At 33.5% G+C, this 24312-nt stretch overlaps 1 protein-coding gene across 4 annotated transcripts in view; it reads right to left on the reverse strand.

Moving 5' to 3' along the window:
• Window positions 1-24312, reverse strand: part of PTPN4 (protein tyrosine phosphatase non-receptor type 4) — a 240837-nt gene that overhangs the window by 98208 nt on the left and 118317 nt on the right. For 2 of the 4 annotated variants that reach the window (XM_009185052.3, XM_021923517.2), the window contains exons 3-9: window positions 23074-23181; window positions 8872-8914; window positions 8699-8798; window positions 4402-4446; window positions 4089-4141; window positions 3609-3729; window positions 333-420 (exon numbers count right to left, since the gene is read on the reverse strand). In XM_009185052.3, the coding sequence (XP_009183316.1) occupies window positions 333-420; window positions 3609-3729; window positions 4089-4141; window positions 4402-4446; window positions 8699-8798; window positions 8872-8914; window positions 23074-23181 (558 nt within the window). The remainder of the gene's footprint in view (window positions 1-332; window positions 421-3608; window positions 3730-4088; window positions 4142-4401; window positions 4447-8698; window positions 8799-8871; window positions 8915-23073; window positions 23182-24312) is intronic. The other 2 variants (XM_003909217.4, XM_009185053.3) reach the window with 2 other exon arrangements.

The raw sequence follows: 24312 nt of genomic DNA on the forward strand, positions 1-24312 counted from the left end.
AGTATACAAAAGCCACTTTTCCTATAGCTTAAGAATTATATTTTAAAATAAATATTCTAAAGGTACTATATCTTATGGTCTGTAAAAATTATCTTTACATATAAAACACTACCTTGAAGAATAACAACATGAAGAATCCATATTAACCATCCTTCGCATTCAGGAATTGAATCTTAAGTTACTGTGAAAATACTTAAATTCAGAGGAAATTTTCAGTGCAGCTATGTCAGCAGCAATCATAACTTATTCCATTTGTTATCTAATCTTAAAAAATGTTATACTGAGTAATGGAGCCTAACTCAACAACATTGAAGTAAGTTTTCTTCACTTACCCTTGCATAGTGGAATTCAACTCCATAGAGTTCTAAGGTACGTGCTGTGTTTAGGTAATTAAATTCTGCTTCTGCAGGAGATAAGCCTCTATAAAGACATCAAGTTAAAAACTGGATCAATCAATCAAATACAGCTAAATTAGAAAAAGGCTATTTATCTGAAAAAACTGAGCAGTCTTAAATCTACAAAACGCCATGCAGGACTACTCCTCTAACTTACCTGGAGGGCACATTTTCAGTAACCCAAATTATTATTTTCCAGAATACTTTCTTATTTTCTAGAAATACAAGACTACACCAAGTTTTTAAAGCTCCTTGCTATTCATATGGGTGACTCTAACAAAGCCCCTCACTTTTAGATATAACTTAAAAGCAGTATTTCTCAAAATTTGGTTCATACACAATATCTGCATTTAAATCACACAGGGTATCTCTGAAACTTGCAGATTCTAAGCCAACCTCCAGGGCAGTGCTTCTCAGAGTGTGGTGCACAATCAGAGGTTGATTCACACTATGGAACCTGAGTGTTGGAGGCTTGTATAGCAATCTGGCAGGGTAATATCTGTTAAATCTAACAGTAAATACAAAACAAAAACACAAACAAACGAGGACTTGTATTTTTTACATCTTTGCTTTCTCCACTTTACTTTTCTAGTAATTAATTTTTATTATATTTTACAAAACATAAATAATACAATAATGACAGCTGGAGGGAAGAAATCATCTTTCATCACAGATGGTTTAAGAAGACTATTCTGTAGAGTCTGATTTAGAAAGGATGAGGTCAAAACTGTTTATATTTAAAAACAATCCCAAGTGATTCTTATAAACACAAGTTGAAGAACCACTGCTCTACAGGTAAGGCCTTTAAAAATAGATTTACTCCTATTTCACATATAGTTTTAACAACCTTAGTTATCTGTTATTATCAGACTACAGCAGAGCAAAAGCAGCAAATTACAAAAACAAAGATACAAACTTTCTATTCACTAATGTTACTAGAAAAGGGAGCCAACAGCCCGCTAATGCACAAAACAAGCAGCACACTTCAAATTTCTATAAAATTAAATATATACACCCTCCAGTTAAAGTGGATAATTCTATTTTTCTTCATTTAAAGATCTGATGAATCATGTACTTAAATCAAACAGAAATATATAATCAACAGAAATATATAATCAATAAGCTTCTCCTTAAGAGTCTTTTTATTATTGGTAAATTTAAAAAATCTGGCTTATCTTCAAACTCTTGATTCTGATATGCTATATGTATAACTTTCACTATGAATGGAATTTACTTAGACTAAAATAGCCCCCTCACCACATTAGGCAGTCTATGCTTACGCCAGGAGGTTACCAGTTTTTCAAACTCTTACTGTTAGTCTATTTTAGATCAGGAATCAGCAAACCTTTTATTGCAAAGGGCTGGATAGTAGATATTGTAGGCTTTTAGGACATACGGTCTCTGTGGCAACTATTTAGCTTGGCCATTGTGCGAAAACAGCCAGACAACATATAAATGAATGAGGGTATCTGTGTTCCAGTAAGTGTTTATTCATGAACACTGAATTTTATGAAATTTCACATGCCACAAAATGCTATTCTTTTGACTTTCTGCAACCATTTAAAATCTATATAACAATCTTAGCCTGTGGGCCATATAAAAATAGGCAATGGGGGCCGGGTGCGGTGGCTCATGCCTGTAATCCCAGCACTTTGAGAGGCCGAGGCAGGCGGATCATGAGGTCAGGAGATCGAGACCATCCTGGCTAATACGGTGAAACCCCGTCTCTACTAAAAATACAAACAATTAGCTGGGCGTGGTAGCGGGCACCTGTAGTCCCAGCTACTTGGGAGGCTGAGGCAGGAGAATGGCATTAACCCGGGAGGTGGAGATTGCAGTGAGCTGAGATCGTGCCACTGCACTCCAGCCTGGGCGACAGAGCGAGACTCTATCTCAAAAAAAAAAAAAAAAAAAAAGGCAATGGGCCATGGTTTGTTATCCTGTCTTAGATACATGAGTTATTAGCAAAAGAAAGTTTTCTGAATAATAATAACAGCTAACATTTCTTCAGTGTGTACAATGTGCTAAGTATGGTTATGAGAACCTCATGTATATCAACTCATTTAAGACCTACAATAACTCCAGAGATAGATAGATACTTTTATTATCCCTAGTTTACATAAGGAAACAGAGAAGAGGCATAAAGCAGTTTGGCCAAGGTTATAAGATAGTAACTAATCTTACAGAATTTCAAACCAGGCAGTCTGGCTCTCTAGTTCAGACTCTTACCAATATGCAACACTGCCTTAGTTTTTCCCTGAGTATTCAGAATCGTATATTGAAGCACAACTGAATTCTGAACTAATAAACAATATTACTTTCTATTCAAGGCAACAAATCTATTTTGAAAAAATAATATAGAAAATTATACTCACACAAAAGAATCAAAGTTGAATGAATATTGTTAATGAATGAATATTGATAAGGTTAAGTATCCCTTATCTGAAATGCTTGGGATCATAAGTGTTTCAGATTTCAGATTTTTTCAAGTTTTGAAATATTTACATATACATAATGCAATATCTTGGGATAGAAACCAAGTCTAAACATGAAATTTATGTTTCATATATACTTTATACACATAGCCTGAAGGTAATATTGTATCATATTTAAAATAATTCTGTGTATGAAACAAAGTTTTGACCACATTTTTACTGAAACCCATTATATGAGATCAGGTGCAGAATTTTCCACTTGTGGTGTAATGTCAGTGCTCAAAAAGTTTCAAATTTTAGAGCTCTCTGAATTTCAAACTTGGGTTAAGGATGTTCAACCTGTACTGTTTTTAAAGAAATATTTTTAAAAAATTAATTTAGTATTATATAGAGTTCCTTTTCTCCTCTTGGCTCACTACCAAGGAGAATCAAGTCCTTTATACCTAAAAACTGAGAAAGAATTACTAAGCAGACGGATCTCTACAATGTGACTATACTATTTATATTCTAAAATTACTTAGACTATTACAAAATAGCAAATAAATGTCTGTTTACAGATAGCTTAATGGCTCTTAATAGAAATGAAAATGAGCCTCATATAGCCTATGAAATCATTTTTTAGCATAGATCACCTATATTTCTTTAAAATAATATTATTTTAGGTAAGAGTAATTATTCTATATTAAATACAGCCATCAAATTAGAAGTAATTTCAAACATTTCTCTAGAAAGAATGCCATTAAGAAGTTTATCAAATAAAAAACTAAAAAACTCTTACATGTGTTGCTGATGTAATTTTGCAATTTCTTTTTCAAAATCTTGAGGTTGATTAGGAATGAAAGAATAATCTGAGAGGTAGCCTGACAAGTTCTCTGACTGATCGTAGTCTCCAAGTTCAGCTAATAATGAAAGGAAAATATTCACATTTTAATAAACAAATTTTTAAATTATTATAGTCAAATCAGTGATGTCATTAATTCTATTTCTGGATGTAAAGTACTTATGTTTCTAATATAACCACTTCAGCAAGCTACAGCAATCCATTTAACATTCTTCTAGGTCTCAATTTCAGAGGAAATTTTTTTTTCCAAAAATCATAGTAATTGCTAACTAACTGAAGATTTAATTACATTTCCACTGCAGTCACTATTTTCTATATAGTAACACATCTACAGAACTCCCACATTAAAGCCAATGTACTAGCAACACAAACCACAAAGTTATATGCTATTTGACCTAAAAATGGGCTGATACTTACACTGAACAGCAAATGAAGCTAAAAGGGCAGCAGTATTAGAAGGACAGGGTAATCTAATAAAACAAAACAAAAATACATAACCGAAGGTTAAACATAGTAATTTCAAAAGTACTATAATTTGTTAAACAATCACACTTGAAGTTTCATGTGATTTAACTATTAAGAAATAAACTTAACTGATGAAAAGAATTCACACTACATGTAACCTTCTTAAATAATTTATTTGCAATGACCATGAATTACTTAATACAGATTTTAAAAGTATTTTTAAAGTCCATTACAAAAAAATTTGTAAGAAATTTAAAGAGCCCACCTTCCAGTAAGAATGTCTTGTTTAATTTGCAAAAAATACTGGTACCTTAAAAAAAAAAAAAAGGATAGCATTTACTAGAATTGCAACAATTTCAATTCTAAGAAACTATATACTTAAATTAACAAATAAAAATATTTAAATATTTGCTTTTATAATTTACATATTAAAACACGTAAAGTAGTTTAAAAATAAGATTTCATAAGCTCATGAATCTAAATCTTTAAAATTCTTTGATGTATGAAATTTGTACTTCGGATGTCTTGTTTCCACTAGCTTCCATTATAGAAGCCCTCAAGATTTTAAACAGTTACATGACAGAGGGAGAAATATTCTGAGGGTTGGTATATGCAGAAAGTAGAAGTGGGAAGCATAGAAAACCTGAGTATCACAAACATGAAAGAGTTGACAGTAGCAATGCACTAGAGACCAGCCAAGATTTTTGCTGGTCTGAGACAGAAAGTCAGCTATGAGTACAGGCCAGTGTTTTGATCATTTTATCATCAGATGGCAGGAAGCTGCCTGTTACAGAAAAGCACCTATACACTTCCATTTGAGTTAAGAAGTCTCTCTTTGTTTAGAGGGGGAAAAAAGAGCTCTTTTGTCTATTATCGTTAGAACTGTCAAGTATTCAATTTCCTGTGAAACGAACAAAAACATAAGTTTTCTTTAACAAGCCTACTGTCGTTGCTTAAAAGATAGCATTGTCCTTTGGTCTCTGTTAGTGGGTAACCCATTCACTCAAATATTTATCAATACTTGGGCAAAGTCATCTGTGTTGTATAGGGGTGGCAGACGACCAAACTTTGTGGTTTTAAATGTTTAACCAGGAAATTTTAAGATTTTTATTTCACTAAAAAAAAAATACATATTCAAAGAGTCAAAAGTCATTAGAAATTCTAGTTTGGCTGATTAAAGTCATTGAAGAGCTCCATGACAATATTCAAATTACCAAAGAGGTTTTCAGAGAATCAAATACTCATTATAAAAAAAAAAAAAAAAAGAATACAAATATCCTGGCTTCATATATAATTTCTTGTGAGGCTTAGTGCATAATATTATAAATATAATCTATTTACTCAATCCAAGACAGTATATTTCTATCAGGCCTGTTTTGGTTTAATAATTCAAAGTTATTTCAGAGGCCAAGGTGGGCGGATCACAAGGTCAGGAGATCCAGACCATCTCAGCTAACACGGTGAAACCCCGTCTCTACTAGAAAAAAAACAAAAACAAAACAAAAACAAAACAAAACAAAACAAAAAAACCAAAAGGGCCGGGCGCGGTGGCTCACGCCTGTAATCCCAGCACTTTAGGAGGCCAAGGCGGGTGGATCACGAGGTCAGGAGATCGAGACCATCCTGGCTAACACAGTGAAACCCCGTCTCTACTAAAAATACAAAAAAAGTAGCCAGGCGTGGTGGCGGGCACCTGTAGTCCCAGCTACTCGGGAGGCTGAGGCAGGAGAATGGCGTGAGCCCAGGAGGCGGAGCTTGCAGTGAGCTGAGATCACGCCACTGCACTCCAGCCTGGGCAACAGAGCGAGCCTCTGTTTCAAAAAAAAAAATTCGCTGGGCGTGGTAAGGGGACCTGTAGTCCTAGCCACTCGGGAAGCTGAGGTAGGAGAATGGCGTGAACCCGGGAGGCGGAGCTTGCAGTGAGCCAAGATCGCGCCACTGCACTCTAGCCTGGGCGACAGAGCGAGACTCTGTCCCAAAAATAAAAATAAAAATAATTCAAAGTTAAAGTTTCCTGGTGAGAAACAATCTTATAGTCAGGATTTAAAGGTCATGTATATCCTTGCCATAATATTGTAAATCTGACATAAATAATGCCTATACTTGCCAAATTTTACTTACATACTCATTTAACCAAGAGGCAAGAACTTAACTGTTAAAAGCAGAAACCAGAATTCAAGTCCTAGGCAAAACTAGCTTGTGATCTTGGGCAAATTAGTTAAAATGTGGCTGAGCCTTAGTTTCTACATTTGTAAAAAGAAAGTAGTATCAATTTGCCTAGCATATGTATCTTAGGAATTGGAAAAATTCAATTCTAATGATGCTAGCACCTGCTAAAACTAAATAGTGTTTAACCTTGTGGAACCTGTTTGACTCCATTCTTTCCCCGCCCCCCTCCCCGCCCACTATTTCAAAATTAAAGGAATATTTTTTACTAATTAAACTAAACTAATTCACTAATTAAAAGGATATTTTAAAAATTAATTTAGTACTACATAGAGTTTATTTTCTTCTCTTGGCTCACTACCAAACAGAATCAACTTTCATACAGCTAAAAACTGAAAAAGAATTACTAAGCAGATTCATCTGCATATTGGGAATGTATATTTACATTCTTGAAATCTCAAGGTAAGGAGGTATAGCAGATTTCCTGTTTCCTGGGGTCTAAACTAGTTCTGAAAACTTAGCAGCTGTGGCAGAAGGTACACTGTTACTAATCATAACTATCACATTAAGACTACTCAAGCATTAAAGCTTTGGCTAATATGTAGCCTTGGCTACATATTAGAATCATTTGGGGGAACTTGTACATACCTATGCCCAGGTCCCATCTAAGACCTGTTCAATCAGAATTATCTAGGGATGTGACCAAGACATCATTATGGTTTAAAGCTCCCCCACATGATTCTAATTTCTAATCAGAGTAGAAAAATCACTGATACACACTATGGTAGTAAAATTTAAAAAAAACTAGACATTTACCCCATTTTACCAAATAATACCAGTTATAAGATTCCATAACATTCCATTACAAAAGGGTCTGAGAACAAGTTAATTCCTTGACTACCATCAAACTTGATTTTACTTTCTTCTGCTTCAGGAAGTTATTTCAACTTATTAGAGAGACACATTTATTTCCTTATTATGTTTTCAATGCAGGCTATACAAGAATCAACACATTCTACTTCCACTCAGAAATTCAAAGACAGTTTTTCAAGTGAAGTACATTATGAACATGGTTATAACTCACAATATTTTAAGGGTTATAATATTAAGCCAAGATGTATACATATAACACAACTTTGTTTTTCAAGAGGAATTAGCTTGGATTCTACTATTAGCTGCAAGCATTAGGATTACATAATCCAGAGACAACATTACTGAATACTCCCATTGTTAAAAAAAGGAACACCTGCACACTCACCCCAAAACACACTGAAAAGAAATCTCTAGAATTTCAATCTAATTTTTCTCACTTGGTTTACTATTGAAAACTCTGCAAACACCTTAGAACTGGCAGCTGCAGCTAATTAAGTATCTTTAATTTATCCTTTTGTTTCTCCACTCCAAGACAGTATCCTAAATGATAACCAATACATTAAAATTTAACATCCTATCTATAGGTAATTTTAAGTATGGATTTTTAAATTTGACACCTATCTTATATAGTAATTCTGAATGTAGTCACTGGCCTATATTCTTATATCTGAGAATTTTACAGAGAGTATAACATGCTAATTTTTAACTGTCTTTTTAAAAAAATCATTACTAATTACTAATTCTGTCTTTCAGGCAACACACAAGGTTGTCATTCAGGTTAATACTGACAGTAACCACACTGTTGGTATTTCTCCATTTCTACCTTCAATATTTCACCTTACATTCAAGAACATTATCAAAATGTTCATCTAGATAATTCACGTATATACTCTGTCAAGTTGAAATGACCACAAAATTAGATAGTAACATAAGCTGAGACTTAAAATGGAGAGTCAAGTGGGCATGTAAAGGCCTCAAAATGCTAGTGCACTCTCTGCAACATCCTTTATAAACTCCATTATACTTTTTTGGAATCAAAGATTAAAAACACATAAGGGACAAAAGGTACCTACTGACTTGCAAATAATGGTTATACATTTTATAAATTCTATGTTCTCTCCAGTAAAAAAAGATACTAGAATATGCTTTCACATGGGAAAAAAAACCAAACATTTCTCACCACACAGCATCCTTTGGATACAATTTCAGCAACATTTGATGACCTCAATTAATTATAGCCACACTTAAGCAGTGTTCACAAGTAGAAATTTTTAATATTTATATGGCTCAGCAGGCTGCTTGGGGCTGGACTGGGCCACCCTGAGGTTCTAAATCCCCTTACACTCTCCTAGCCATCCAAAAAAGGAGGAAAACATTATCTTGGAATAGCCATAACTTATTCTGTGTACTGACTGGAAAGCTCAGAATTACACCATAGTAATTTCCTTTTGCCTAATTAATTTCAAAATTTTATATTAGAGTTTTGACAATATTTTCAAGAAAAATATGCTCCATAAACCCACCTTGTATATTCTTCTTGTAACTTGTTGGGGTCACTTACAAAAAATTTGACTCTAAAGTTCAAATTGTAAGGAGATCCTCCTAGAATTAATAAAAGTAGTTCTAATTAATCAGACTATATTAATCCTTTATCTTTATAAAGTAAACTTGCAAAATGTTAAATATGTATGCTCACTCTTTAGCTGCTTCCTTATTGGTTTGTTTGGATCCAGCCACCTCTGAAAAATAAATTAAAAAAATTGATTTCTTTTTTCCTTTGGGAACTACTATATTGATTCTTACAAATCTGTTCCATTTGGAGATTAATGCTTAAAGCTGCATTTCAGAAAAGGCCCAGGTAGGAAAAATATCATTGCATTACTGACAATATTTTTCATATCAAATGTAATAAAATTATGCTAGAAATTAGTGAATTCATTTGTGTTAATATTAAGATTTTGATTTGACTTTTCCATCACACTGTACAATGCGCAATAACCTCTATTTCAAAAGTAAAGCTGGTTAATAATTGCAGCAACCTGAAGTGATTCATATTAATCTAACTATATTTCTTAATAATCTGGCAAGTTTTCAAAATTCTTTTCACCTTTCACACACACACACACCCCACACGCAAAATCTTGGGCTTTATACCCATTCAGGCAAACTTCTACTACAGAACTTGAAAATCCACTGAGGAGAAATTTTATAACATTTACCTCATTCCTTTAAAAATAAAATACCTTCCCTTTTAAAAAAACCCACCAATTTTTAAAGATATAATGTTTAGTTTTGAGGATGATTTTTATGTGTGAGAAATTTTAAGCAGTTTCAATACTTCTGAAGGCCAGTTTAGCTCTATTTCTGGACAATTAGGGCTGAATTCAGAAAAATTTCAACTGCTAACATGTTTCGGTTAAAAAAAAAATCAAAGAACCCAAAATGAGGTACTAGATATGGTAGAATTTTCCAAGTAAGTTTATGTATCATTATTTATAAACCAAACTTCTACCACCCATAATTAAATCCAGGCAGAACACATAGATTTTTAATAATAAATAAATGGCTGGGAGTAATTAATAATGATTTCCTCTCCACTGTCCATAACATCCAACACATTAAATCCAAGTCTATCTTCAAACTGTATCTAGAATTTATCAGTCTATCATCCTTATCTCTCTAGTCTAAGCTCTGCCTATCGCCACTTAATTGCTCTCCCAGTTGATGTTCTTATCACCATGTCCCTCTTCATGCTCCATAAAGAAGCAAGAGTAGTCTTAAAACATAAATTTGAATATGTCACTCATTTGCTTAACACTTCTTGATAATTTCTCAGTAGTAGATCCAAAAACTATGGCTGGTATGGTCTCTTCTTACCTCTTCCACCTCAACTTACTAAATTCCAGCCATAACGGCCTCCTTTCTGTTTCTGAAAGATGTCATCGTAAGTCCCTCAATTTCAAGCTTCCCTTTCACAGAATGCCCTCTAGATTTCCTACAGCACTCTTCACTATCTGTAAGTCTCAGCTTAAAGCCTGCCACCTCAGAAAGGCCTTCACTGACCACCCTACCAAAAGTATGTCATACAGCTCCCATTTATTTTCTACAAACAAGGAACATTATATTCCTTCATTACATTGCCTCAATTAAATTTGTTTCACCTTTTTTTTTTTCTGACTCCCTCATTAGATTATAATGAAACCAGGGATAAAAGCTGTTTCAGTCAATACTGTACAGTCAGCACCTAGCACAGGGCTTGACATAACATGAATTAAAAATACTGTCAGAAGCAGTGGCACACACCTGTAATCCTGTCTCAAAATAAGCAAGAAAGTAAGTAAAGTAAATAAGTAAGTAAATAAATAATTTACTGAAGGACTAAACCTGCTGAATGACTCAATAGCCAGGGGTAGGATTTTCAGCCCTGTTTAATACACTTTCCTCAATCTATCTACCCATTTATCCACCTTCCCATCCATCTATCTATTAATCTAATGATTTTTGTTCTTAATATCTTCTAGGAAAAGTCATAAATTATATCAATTTTAATGACTGTCTACAATCAAAGTTTCAGATCAATTAATCTATTGAAAACCTGTCTTCCTCATTCAGTTCTCCTTCAAAATATTCTGGTAAAAGAAATACAAACACATTTACATACACAGATGCGTTAAGCTGACATAGCTTAGAAGTACAAAGACAAGCACTGAGAAATTTAATAGCTCTCAACAATGATATCAATGAGATAGGGCTTAGGTTCTTGGTTTAAACCAGGAAGATGGAACAGTGCTATAACAAGCACTACTGAACGGTAAAAATAGCATTTGTTGTAAAAATCCATCATTAAGTTGCGAAACAAACTAGGAAAAAACATAATATATAAAGAAGTTCTACATATCAATAAGAAAAAAACTGACACTAATAGAAAAACAGGCAATGAATAAGAATGGAAGTTCACAATCAAGGAAATACAAATGGCATTTAAGTATATGACAAGATAGTCAATCTTGATCATAATTAGAGAAATACAAAAGTAATCTACATTGGGTTATTAGTTTTCAACAGTAACATTGGGCAAAGACTGAAACGTATGATGACATACACGTGAGAAGAACAGGCACTCTCGTACATAGCTTCTGAAAGTATAAATTGTACCATCTCAATGGAGGATAACTTTGCAAAATTTATCAAACTAAAATTATAAAATATGACATATGACAAGACTCAGCATTATTTTTATGCAGTATTTTTAGTGAGATATATTTCATGCACCACAAAATTTACCATTTTAACAGGTATGTGTCATTATACTTTAGTATATTCTCTATGGTATGCAACCATCGTCACTATTTAATTCCAGAATATTTCCACCACCCTCAAAGGAAATCTTGTACCTATTAGCAGTCAGTCTCAATATGCCCTTCCCTCCTGCCCTTAACAATCACTAACCTACATTCTGTCTCTACGAATTTATGTTTTGAACATTTCATAAGAATGGAATCATACAACAGGCTGACTTTTGTGTTTGTCTGCTTTCACATAGTATAATGTTTTCAAGGTTCATCTACATTGTAGCATGTTAACAATAATTCATTCCTTTGTGTGGCTGATACTGGGTTGTGTCTACTTTTTGACTATTATGAGTAATACTGCTATGAACATTTGTGTACACATTTTTGTGTGAACATGTGTTTTCAATTCTCTTGGGTATATGCCTAGGAGCAGTATTGTTGGGTCACAGGATAACTGTATATTTAACTTTTTGAGAAACTGCCAAACTTGTTTCCACAGTGGCTTTTTACATCTCCAATATCAATGTATAAAGTCTGCCATTTCTTCACATCCTCATCAACACTACCTTTAAAAAGTTATAGCCATCCCAATGAGTGTGCTGTGGTATGCCCTTCCTTTTCATTGCTGAATATTTCATTGTGTAGATATACCACATTTGGTTTATCTAGTCATCACTTGATTGACAGTTGGATTGTTCCCATATTTTAGCTATTATGAATAATGTTGCTACGAACATCTGTGTATAAATTTTTGTGTGGACATACATTTTCAAATCTCTTCAATATGTATCTGGGAGCGGAACTGCTTACAGTAACTGTTTTAATACATCTTGAAAACACATGTTATAAACCCTTAATTTTGTTCTTACATAAATGGGCATTGGGATTATATCACCACCTATAGTTACAGACAGCATTTTCTGTGCCAAGAACTGCTGTACTAACTGGATTACTGTGCTGCATCTGAGAAAAGGTGAACTGTCTGCAATGAAATATATATGAATTTTAAATGTAATATTTTATTAGAAATTATAACTATCTAGTTAATACTGATAGCTAATAAGAGATGGCACTACATCATCAACTCCATTCATGAAGGAGTGTCTACTTAAGGATGGAGCTCTGTTTCTAATCTTTTCAAACCTTTCAAAGCGATTAGACATTGCTAATCGGTTACCTGATGGCTCATGGTTTCTAATCTTTTCAAAGCCAATTTCCCATTCTTTTCCCTGGGAAGAATCTCTTGTTTACTCCATATACTGCTTCATATGACAAAGTTAATTTTTGCATCTGCCAAAACGTAGCTATAAAATTTCTACATTTGAGATCTGCAAGGTTTCTACTAAGAAATCCACTGATTATTTTATTGAGGTGCACTTGTATGTAACAAGTCACTTTTCTCTTTCTCTTGCTGCTTTCAAAAGTCTGTCTTTCGACCACTTTCACTGTACTTGGAGTTCAGTGAGCTTCCTCTATTTGTACATCTGTATCTTTCTGCAAATTAGGGGAAAGATACATGGTAAGACCCTATCTCTACAAAAAAAAAAAAAAAATTAGCCACGTGTGGTGGTACATGCGTGTAGTCCTGGTTACTCGGGAGGCTGAGGTGGGAAGCTAGGAGGTTGAGGTTCAGCCTGAGAGGTTGAGGCTGCTGTGAGCCATGGTCGCACCATTGCACACTGCACTCCAGTCTGGGTGACAGAGCAAGACCATGTTTCAATCAATCAAACAAGTAATTTAACTCCAAACTGTTCAGGGTTGCTATTGTAAACAGCCTTGGTCTTAAAGAAAATATAATATGGACAAATTACAGCCATATATTTATTTCATCTGTTTCAGTATCACTTTGGAGATTAAATTCTAGCTTACATTCTTTTCCACAGTATCAAGTTTTAGATGTGTATTTTTTTCCCTTAACTCATTCATTATTTGAAGCCTACTTTCTATAAGGCACTGTGCCAGGTACTGGGGTGATATAAGATCAAAACATGGTCCCTATCCTCAAAAACTGGTAAGAAACATATCAGCTCAATCAAGTATCACCACTGCTACAGATAAAAAAGAAAGAGATAAATTATACCTGGGGAGTAGTGGTAGTCAGGAAAGGCTTGAGAGGGAAAGTGACTTTTACTCTAAGTCTTAAAAAAAGTGAAGGGAGAGGGGAAGGGTAAAGGATGTGAGGGGAATGAAGGATGTGAGTTAAAGTAAAGGTGAGATATTTCAGGCACAGAATGTATTTATGCCCAAGATAGCAAAGATCAAGTATTGCATATTTCATCTGAAAATATTCCATTTTCTATCCATTTTTAGAAATCTTTAGCAGTAATACCTGCCATTACTCATCTTAATGGCAGCTGTACACATTGTGATATTAACCTTTTGTTTCTCTTATAAATCAATCCTATTTCTCACTAGAAATCAAGTTAGAAACTTGGGAGGAAGAACATCTCCCAAATAAAGTAATTCTGGAGAGTCACTAGATCCAGTAAAAAACATAGGGCTTAGTAAAACAGTAGAAAGAAAAGATGTGGAAAACTTGGATTTGATCCCAACTTTACCTTTCACTATGCTAAATAAAATAAAATTATAACAAAAACAATGGCTAAATAAAAATAAAACAAAATTTAACAAATAAAATTAAAACAAAAACAATGCTGGAGAACTAGTGGGGCTCGATAAATCCTCGTGTGAATACGTTCCCACTACAGCTCCCCTTTTACCTCTCAAGTCTTTTATTATTTTATTATAAAATCCAGGTGACTTAACCAAATGGGTGACTATGAATGATGGTCAATGAGTATCAGACTCGCATAGGGACTTTCTTCAGATATTTAGGTGAATAGACCAACTAACCATGAATCTCTAGGCATAGGGTGTCAGCAATTTTTTTATGTTTCCCAAGGGATTTGGAAGCATAGCCAAGTTTAGATGAATGATCGTTTACCCTTTTGTTTTCTATAATAAATTTTTTATTAAAAAAACAGTATCAATATAAAACATTCAAGTTTTTTTTTTCTCTTTCTCTTTCTCACACACACACAGCAAAAAAACACATAAAAGTCCTTTATTATGGCTCTTCCAATTCTACTCTCCCATCCAAAGAGGTAGCCTCTGTTCACTACCAGTAAGTATACCTTACAATGCTGTGGTACACCTGCATATAAGCATTTAATAATTATATATATATGCTGAACTTAGTGCAGACACCCAATCAGCATAGTACATTACAGTCCAGAACTCCTGGGCTCAAGTGGTTCTCCTGCCTCAGCCTCCCCAGTAGCTGGGACTACAGGCATGCATCACCATGCCCAGCAGATGTCACATACTTTATTCAACTATTCTCTTATGAGGGTTTCAGGTTTTTCCATTACTATTTCCTATTAAAAATAGTGTTGCAAGAGAAATTCTTCCATACAATAAATTTTTAATTTTGATATATGCTGCCATCTGCCTTCCAAAAACACTTTTTCACTTTATACTCTCACCAAGTATCTTGAGAATGCACATTTCCCCCGAGCCTTTGCCAGAACAGGTAGTGTGAATCTGTATTTTTGCTAATCTAGTATGCAAAGAGTGTTATCATTGTAATTTGCATCTCTCTGATTAACTAGTGAAGCTGAATATCTTGTCACGTTTATCATTAATAGTTACTCTTTTTCTGTTCATGCTATCTTCCCATTTTTCTATTGGGTTATCTGACTTTTATTCATTATTTGTAGAAGCTCTTCTAGATTTTAATATTATGTTACATAAGTTGCAAGTATTTCCCTCGAGTTGGTATTTTGTCCTCAGTGTGTATTCTAAACGTTATGCAGTGAAATCTATCAACATTTCCTTTACAAATGCATGAACTATTGTTGCCTAGGATGATCATAATAAACAAATATTATTTAAAATGTTTCCAACTCTTACCCAACATTTTTATACTATTGTTTTACATTTAAATTTACATTGGAATTTATTTTTATATATAGTATCTATTAGGAATCTAAATACATATTTTCCCATCTTTAACCAATTGTTCTAATACCTGTCTTGAATACCATCATTATAATAAACTATGTTTTCATACAGACAAAAATTGATACTTGGGCTGTTTCTTCTACCCCACTGGCTTATATCCATACTAAGAACATACTATTTTAAGTACTATGTCATCATAATACATTTTTATATCTGTTAGGACAAGTTGATTATATTTTATATATCTGGCTAAGTTTATCCAGATTCTCTTCCAGAGGAAGTTGAGGATCCTATTGTCAAATCTTCTCCCCAAAAATTCCATTCAGATTCTAACCAGCAATACCACTGGTTCTACCAATGAAACTGAAATAGTGCTGAGATCTTTTACAATACTGAGCATTCCTCATCATGAGCATGGTATATCTCCATTTATTCATAATTTCTATTATATCTTCCTGCAAAGTTCTATATTTTCTTCATATGGCTCTTGATACTCCTGCTAAGGTTTATTCCTAGATGTTTAATGAAGATGGGTTTTTAAAAAAATGTGATTTGCTATTTTGTTGGAGTATGTCTCCTAAATGGTATATAAAAAGGTACTGATACTTGTTTGTTGAGCTCTAAATCTTACTAGCTATAATAGTTTTCCAAATGATTCATTTGCGCTTTCGAGGTGGATAATCATATTGCTAAAGAAAAATGAGTCTTCCCCCAACAACCATACCCTAACACACAGCTTTATTCCACAGGGAACTATATCTGTTGCCCTCTGTTCAATTAGAAAAGGGGAAAAGACGAGGCCAAGTGGCCTCAATTAGTTTCTCAGTTAATCACTTTGATACCCATACTACATTACCCAGAAATCTCTCCTCTTCAACACCTTGTTGGTAAGTTTTCCTCTGGTTTGACTCTTCCACCAATCCTATCAACACTGAATGTCAACATTCAATCTTTTAAAAAATCTTGAAAATTTCTTGTCTGTTGATGGCATTCATTTTTATTCTCTGTATGTACTATTTGACATTGGAAAGCAACCAAAAGTAGGCAAAAAGAGGAGGAAAATCTACTCTCGAAGAAACAGAAAAACTGTAAGGGCTGACATACATATTAACAATCTTTGCCTAAGGGTAAGTTCAAATCCTGCACAGGCAGAGGACATCCTTACTGACTTGAGGTGTCAGAGGACAGAGTTTAGGAATGGAGTGGAAAAAAAAAAAAAAAAGACAGAAAATTGGGAGGAAATTCTGAAAAGGAGAACTCAGAAAGAGGATTAGCCCCAAACTCTGGCTATGAACACCAACGAACCACTGTTCATTCTGGTTAGGGTTAAGGTTAGGGTTAGGGTTAGCTCTGGCTGACAGCTGAACTATGCATGTATAGTTAGACTCCAGAGTCGCAAGAAAGAGGAGGAGTTGGAACCTTTAAGAAATAAGTAGAGATACTCCTCCCAAATTGGACACAGAATACAGACTCTGGGTCCAGCCAGGTTAACTGTACCCATTTGCAATATGCAGTTTAAATTGTGACAGATGTATACAGCCAGGTAATCATCACCATCCACAATCAAGATAATTTCTATCCTGAAGTGTTTCCTGTGCTTCTTTGCAATCAGTCCACCAAACCCTAGGCAACCACTGATCTGCTTTTGGTCACTATGTATCAGTTTAGCTTGTTCTGTAAGTTAATATAAACGGAACCATATAGTGTTCTACTCTATAGATACACAGCAGTTATTTTTCATCCCTTTGTTTATTGATGGACATTAAAGTTAATTCACATTTGGGCTATTATGAATAAAACTACTATGAACATTTGTATACAAGGCTTTATGTGAGATGCTTTCATTTCTCTTGGATAAATAGCTAAAAGTGGGATTTCTCAGTGGTATATATTAAACCTATGTTTAATTTTACAAGAAAACTTCCAACTATTTTTCAAAAAGTGGTTGTATCATTTTAAATTACCACAAGCAATTTTATCAGTTATTCCCCATCCTTGTCAACACTTGGTATTGAAATAATTTTTAATTTTAACTATTCTAGTGGATATACTACTTCACTGGATATACTACTAGTGGATATACTACTTCTAGTGGAAATACTACTTCATTGTGGTTTTACTTTGCATTTTCTGGATGCATCTTTAAATATTAAACGTCCTTTGTACAGTAAAAACTTTCCTTTCTTTTCCAAGTTCTGTTGAGTTTTCATTATGAATGGTTGCTGAATCTTATTCTCTGTAATTTATGCCTCAGTTACATTGATTTAGGGAAAAAACTCAACAGTGTACTTGATGGGGAAACAGTGTTTTCAGTATTTTCCTCTAAGATCGGGAACAAGAAAAGGTAGTCTGCTCCTATCCCTTCTATCCATCTTTGCCCTGGTGGCTTCGGCCAGTGCAATAACAAATCAAAAAATGAGAAAAACAGAAAGGATAAAGACTGGTAAGGAGGAAGTAAAACTGTCCCTGTTTGCAAAAGACATGATTATTTACACAGAAAATCCTAAGGAATCAATGAAAGAAACTACTAACAGTAATGTGTATTAGCAAGGTCTCAAAATACAAGGTTAATATACAATCAGTCAGTCATCTTGGGGTTTATCCCAGAAACACAAAGTTGGTTTAAAAATTGAAAATCAATGTAATTTACCATATATCTACATGATAATCTATGTAGAAAATTCTATAGAATTTACAAAAAGCTACTAGAATTAAGTGAGCTCAGGAAGAGTATAGAATACAAAATCAATACACAAACTTAACTGTATTTCTATATGCTAGAAATAAACATTTTGAAATGAAAAAGAAAACCAACAATACTATTTGCATGTTTTTTCTATTTACCAAGCTGCCAAAAACAGAATTTGAAGTAGTAACCTTGATTTACCCCTTTTCCTCATGAACTCATTCTATCTGAATCAAATCAGCCAGTCCTGTTGACTATCTCCTAACTTACCTTCTTTTCTTCATTCCCCACAGCCAACCACTACTTTCTTAGTAATTTCTTTATTCCAACAATCTCCCAACTGTCTATTAGTTACTGGCTACACTATAACCAAAGGGATATGTGTAAAATACAAGTCTTATGTTTAGTCATATAAAAAAATTCATGTTTGATTTTATCATGGATTAAAAGGCATTTTATGATATCATGTACTGCTCAAACCTCATCTTTTACCCCTTCTCCTTTTATTAAATAAAAGTTTAATACTAAAACTTTTTTCCAGTTCTTCAAATTCAGCATTCCTGTTTCTTCACTCTTGATCTCGGCATATGCTCCTGCTTCTTTCTTAAACACTTCGGTGTACCCCAGGTTTCTCTGCCATTCCCTCTCAAAATACAACAGAGTTAAAAGAGACAAGAAGCAAAAAATACCAGTTAGCAGGCTACCAAAGAGGATTACACAATAGGTAAATAAGAGCTTGAATTAAGATATTACAGTAGAAACATATGAACAGATAAGAAAGAAATAGTGAAATATATAAAATAAATTTAAGCATATTAGCAACCATGTACTCAAACATGGCTTGTTGAAATAATGGTCAGCCTCTATGTGACTTTTCTCATATTTATTCAAACCTAACGTGATAAATAGTATAAGAATTGAGTTATATAAAAGAAATACTGAAAAGGTAAATAAAATTGTAACAAATAAATGATGTCATAATTTAGTAGTGTTAATTAACAGTATACTGCATTAGAGTAATGATTTTCATAACATGGTTCCTTGGACAAGCAGCATTAGTGACACAAGGGAACTTATTTGAAAGTAATTGATTGAGTTCCACAGGAGACCTTCTGATTCAGAAGTCTCTAGGCATAGGTCCCAGAAATCTGTATTTTAAGAAGCCTTCCAGTTGTTTCTCATGCAGGCTGCAGTTTGAAAACCATGGGGTTAGGAGCTATGCAAAGAGGAGTAGACCAGTAAAATATCATAATCCAACAAAAATTCCAGAAGACTGAACTTGCACAAAGATCAGGCCAACAATAATTAATAATCTACCCTCTATCCTACTTAAGAGCAGTATAATTCAATTTAATAAGGAAAGTAACAGTAAATGCACAGGAATAATATAATCTCAAGGCTCTGTTAAATAGCATGCTGATAAAGACCACTAAGAAAAGCCACCTTTAACTGCTCATAAAATTAAACAAATAATGCATAATGAATTATAACCACAATATTATTTTCCTCATTAATTCAACATACATTTACTGAATATTACTACTACAACAAGATATTATGCTAAAAGCTAAAATTGTGATACATAGGTCTTAAATTAAAGCATGAGAAATTCTGAAACGTCAAAGCTTTAAGTAATTTTCTTTGTTGCACTGGAACTTATTACCAAGGAAGATTCTAAAGGGAAAGACAGTCAGCTATTATTCTGTATTTGTTATTTAATACTTATGAGAAAAAAACAACATGCTAAGTGCCTTTTATCAATTATAAACCCAATTACATTAATTTCAATGTCTAAGGCAATAGTAGTTCTAATTCTCTAAAACTAATATATAAAAATATGCAAAAATATATACATAATATATACATACATGTGCATATGTATATGTAACATACATAAGTTTTAAGATTTAAAAACTCTGAGCTAAAGATAGGTGAGAATTAATTCTAGTAGAATCTTGTCAAATTCCTTTTGATTACTAATAGTAATTTTATTACATGGTTACCTCCTCTCCTTAATATGTTCATTTACTATGTAAATCCTATGCATCCATATTATCATCACTTGGGAAGCAATATCATGTGGTAGAGAGTATAGGCTTTGAAGTTAGATCTGAGTTCAAGTTCTTTCTCAGCTACTTCAGTAGTTTGCATGACATTAAACAAATTGACTTTCATAAGCATTAGTTTTTCATCTTTAAAACGGTTTTAATGACACTTTCATCATAAGTGAGGAAAGTATTGTGAGAATAAAATGGAATATTATAAGCAAAACATTTAGTTGATTAACAAATTCACAGATGTTTTATAAATGATACTCCCCTACTCCTTTCTCTTGAAGCATAGCATCTTTTTCCTTCAGTCCGTTAATTATCCTCAAAGCCTTAATTCACACTGACACCTAGAATTGGAACGCTACTTATAAGATTTGTGCTCTTGACAACTAGAAATGGGACACTATTTATAAGATTTGTGCTCTAAAGGTCCTTCTGTGGACACATTTTTGCATCTCAAAAATTCTTCCAAATATTTAAATAATGAAACTGCAGTGCAGCAGACAAGACTAGCATGGGGAGTTAGGAGATCCAGGTCCTAGTTTCACTAATGCCAGGAAGTAGCTTTGGCTTGGGATGATGTCTTATGAAAAATTAGAGTGTGAGGCCAGATAATCTCTAAAGCCTCTTTTGGGCCTTTAAAATTCTGATTCTTACTTTTCTGGAAGAATTACTTTGAATCATAAACAACTGGACTCTTGGAACCTGGAATGTATCTTATTTGAGAAGGAATACTCAAGATAGAAAAGACAAAGAAAGAAAAAGTAGGAGACAGCAAAAAGATCAACCTAGCTACAAATACCTTTTTCCCTACATTCATTCTGGTGTAATTAGCTCTACATCTTTTTGTATATGATATGTCTTTTTGTATACAAATTGATGTGACAGAATTTTTATCTCTTGTAGTATACATGATCTCAATATTAATCCTTCTGGAGTGCTTCCTGAAAAGGATGGTTTTCATACTTATGGTAGTGACTACAGTGGTGAGTCGCTGGTCTCTTCCTCTTTTGTCATCTTGTCACTTACCCAGTCAATCTAATGCCAGCCTATAGCTAGAGGGTCTGACTTACGAGGGTCAGCAAGATCTAAGAATTATTTATTTTTTCTCTCCATGAGGTATACTTCAATGAGGTATAACAGTCACCTTTCAGTATTTGCTTGGCTCACAATTAAGAAAGGAAAAAAACCTTTTATCTGAGGAATGTGAGCACCTTTAAATGATCAGGACAAGAAAGGCATTTAAAAAGTAACAGCAGTCACATCTCACTCTCCCTTCAGGGACATAATTATCTCTTGAAGCTACCTGCTATATGGGCTGTAGACTGAAGCCAAGTAGCCATAAAATGTTATACACCCTATAGTTCAACCATGTATAGCCAATCACTAACCAATGTTATTTCTGTAAATCAATGAGAATTCCTGAAGAACAACTTTTGCACTTACTCGCTCACCTGATTGATCCTGTTTATTCTTTAAAAACTCGAACTTTTCTTATGTTCTCCAGAGCACTCTCCAAGGCAACTTGCAAGTATATCCTGGGCTGAGGTCCTCAACCTTTGCACTTGAATAAACTCTCTTTAAACTACATTCTGACCCTTTTGATTATTTAAGGTTCAACCTGGGAAGGTTGCATTATTGATATTTCTACTCACTTCCATTTTTACATGGGTTTATTTATCAGGAAACAACAGTATAACTCTAGGCCCCTGAAGAAGCTCAGGTCGTCTAGTGAAGGCATCAAAGTATGAGGAAAGTTTATTTTAATTTTAGTTCAGTATAAAAGCATTTATTTTCTCTGAGACTAGCTGGCCCTTGGTTTGTTTTTCTTTGTGCCATCCTCATATTTTTCCATGGCTGGTTTGTGGTACAAAATCAGTAAATGATGTCAAGAAAATAAGTGGTAGTATTTAACGTTTCATATATAATTCCCACTAGCTATTCATTCAGAGAACGAAGATCCCAACCACGAGAGAGGGGAAGGAAAAAACAAACTAACTTTTCTCATAAATATTACTTGTATTCTCTATAGCCCTTCTATTAATATAGCCTTATAAACAGATTTCTAAAACATTAATTCAGAACCATTTCTTCAGCCTCCTAATTTTTCTAAAAGTATACGAAATATTCCCTTCAAAATGGAGATCCTCTTACAGTAATCAAAAGAATATACTTTATTGTAGAAGTTCCTCACTGTGTAAGCATATAAATTTACAAAGAATTCAATCAGAATTTGCTTGTATACCCTTTATCTAGGTTCAGAGTAAGTATATCCTTTAGTGCATTTTATAATGCTTAATTGTCAAAGTAAACATTTCTATTATTCACATGCTATCTTCTATTTCTATGATGTGATCTTTCTAATTAAAAGAACCACAATTGCAATTACTGAAGAATAAGTAAAAATCCAAGGAGTTTAATGCCAAATAATTGTACCGCTCTGAAATTTAATCTCTATCTTATTTATGAGGGTCTCTGATAGAATTTGGAAATTTGACATTGAATAAATTAAGAATTTTTATTAGAAATAGCTCTCTACAAATAAAATAAAAAAACTAATTTTACTTTAGTGCAGACTATATACATCTGAAGGTATTTTAACCTTTATACCCAATTTCCTCTCTTTCAGTCAACAGGCACAAATTGGACTTACTTTTTAGTTGTCTGAGACATATAATCAATGAAAGTGACATTACCTGACATAATCATGAAAGCCTTAAAGCTAATAACTTCTGAAAGATTAAAACGTCAAGAAAAGAGGAACAAAAGAAAAAGAATTACCTCTATTTAAGTCAAGTAAAAAAAAACTTCATCAAATCAGTGAATATTGTAAATCAGAAAGGACTTTCTATACTAAACTGAGAGGAAAAACTAAATAAAAATGAAAGACAAAATGTTAAACTTACTGGGTTATCTGTGGAATCATCAGCCAACTGTAAACCAAAATAGTCCTGCTCAGTCAAATCAAGATGCTTGAAGACTATATCCAACAAGACTTGCCCCTGATCATGTTTCTGGAAAAAAAATTGAATGAAATCAACTTTGATAGGTTACACACTTTACATTCTTTAACGTGGTCGACTTTTGTCCTCATATATTAACCCATTTATGGCAGAGGTAGCAAACTTTTTTTCTGCGAAAAATCAGGCCTTGGCGATGACCTTGAACAGTAGGATATAAATAACTCCCAGGAGCTTAGCATGCCAATAATGGAGCACTAGGCATAAATGGGTTAACTTGGTAACTGTTTCCATACCGATGACTTGGTTGAGAAAAAAGACTTCACATGTGACATAGTACTTTTAGAAAACAACCTGACCTCAGGCAAACTGGTTTAAAGAGCATATACTACGAAAATATAAAGAAACATTTTATTGAAAATACTTTCCACTTTCAGGCTATCATGGTATTTTTGTTAGTTCATAATATTGCCTCATCAACTCATGTATATATCTATATCATTTTGTTATGCCTTTTATTCTTATATTTAAATTGTGACTGGAAAGTGATATATTTGGCTAAATATTACTTAAAATACAATTTTGTATTAAAATAAATAATGCCATAAAAGGGGAAACAAAGATGGTAACAATAATTCATAGCTAATTGATAAAGGATTGCTAATATTTTCATTGCCAAAGTACTCAGAGAACTTTAGAAAACTATCTCATTTTAACCTCATACTAATTCTATCATGTAGAATTAGTACTACTATTCTTTGGGGAAGTAACTACAACTTCCCCAAATTCCAAAGCTGTTAAATTGTGGCACAAAAGATATGATTAGATAATCCTCCCCACCAAAAAATATAACTAGTGAATAAAAACAGACAAATGATCAACATGTTCAGTTAAAATTTAAAAAGAAACTGGGAAATTATAATGACATGCCATGGGCAAACAATAATCCCTAAAATAAAATCCAATGATAAAAAATAAAGACAAGAAATACTTATTGCTGCTAACATGGTAGAAAGATAGCTGTTGGGAAAGCAATTTGACAAAACAAGCAATAACAATATCAACTACTCTGGCATCTTAATATAAGTAGCAAACAAAATCTAATACTGGAGGAATCTTCTATACCTATCAATAAATTCACTAGAGAAGCTTATTCTTGCTACATTTATATATGACATATATTAG

Source organism: Papio anubis, chromosome 10 (assembly GCF_008728515.1).
Source record: "Papio anubis isolate 15944 chromosome 10, Panubis1.0, whole genome shotgun sequence".
Lineage (NCBI taxonomy): Eukaryota > Metazoa > Chordata > Mammalia > Primates > Cercopithecidae > Papio > Papio anubis.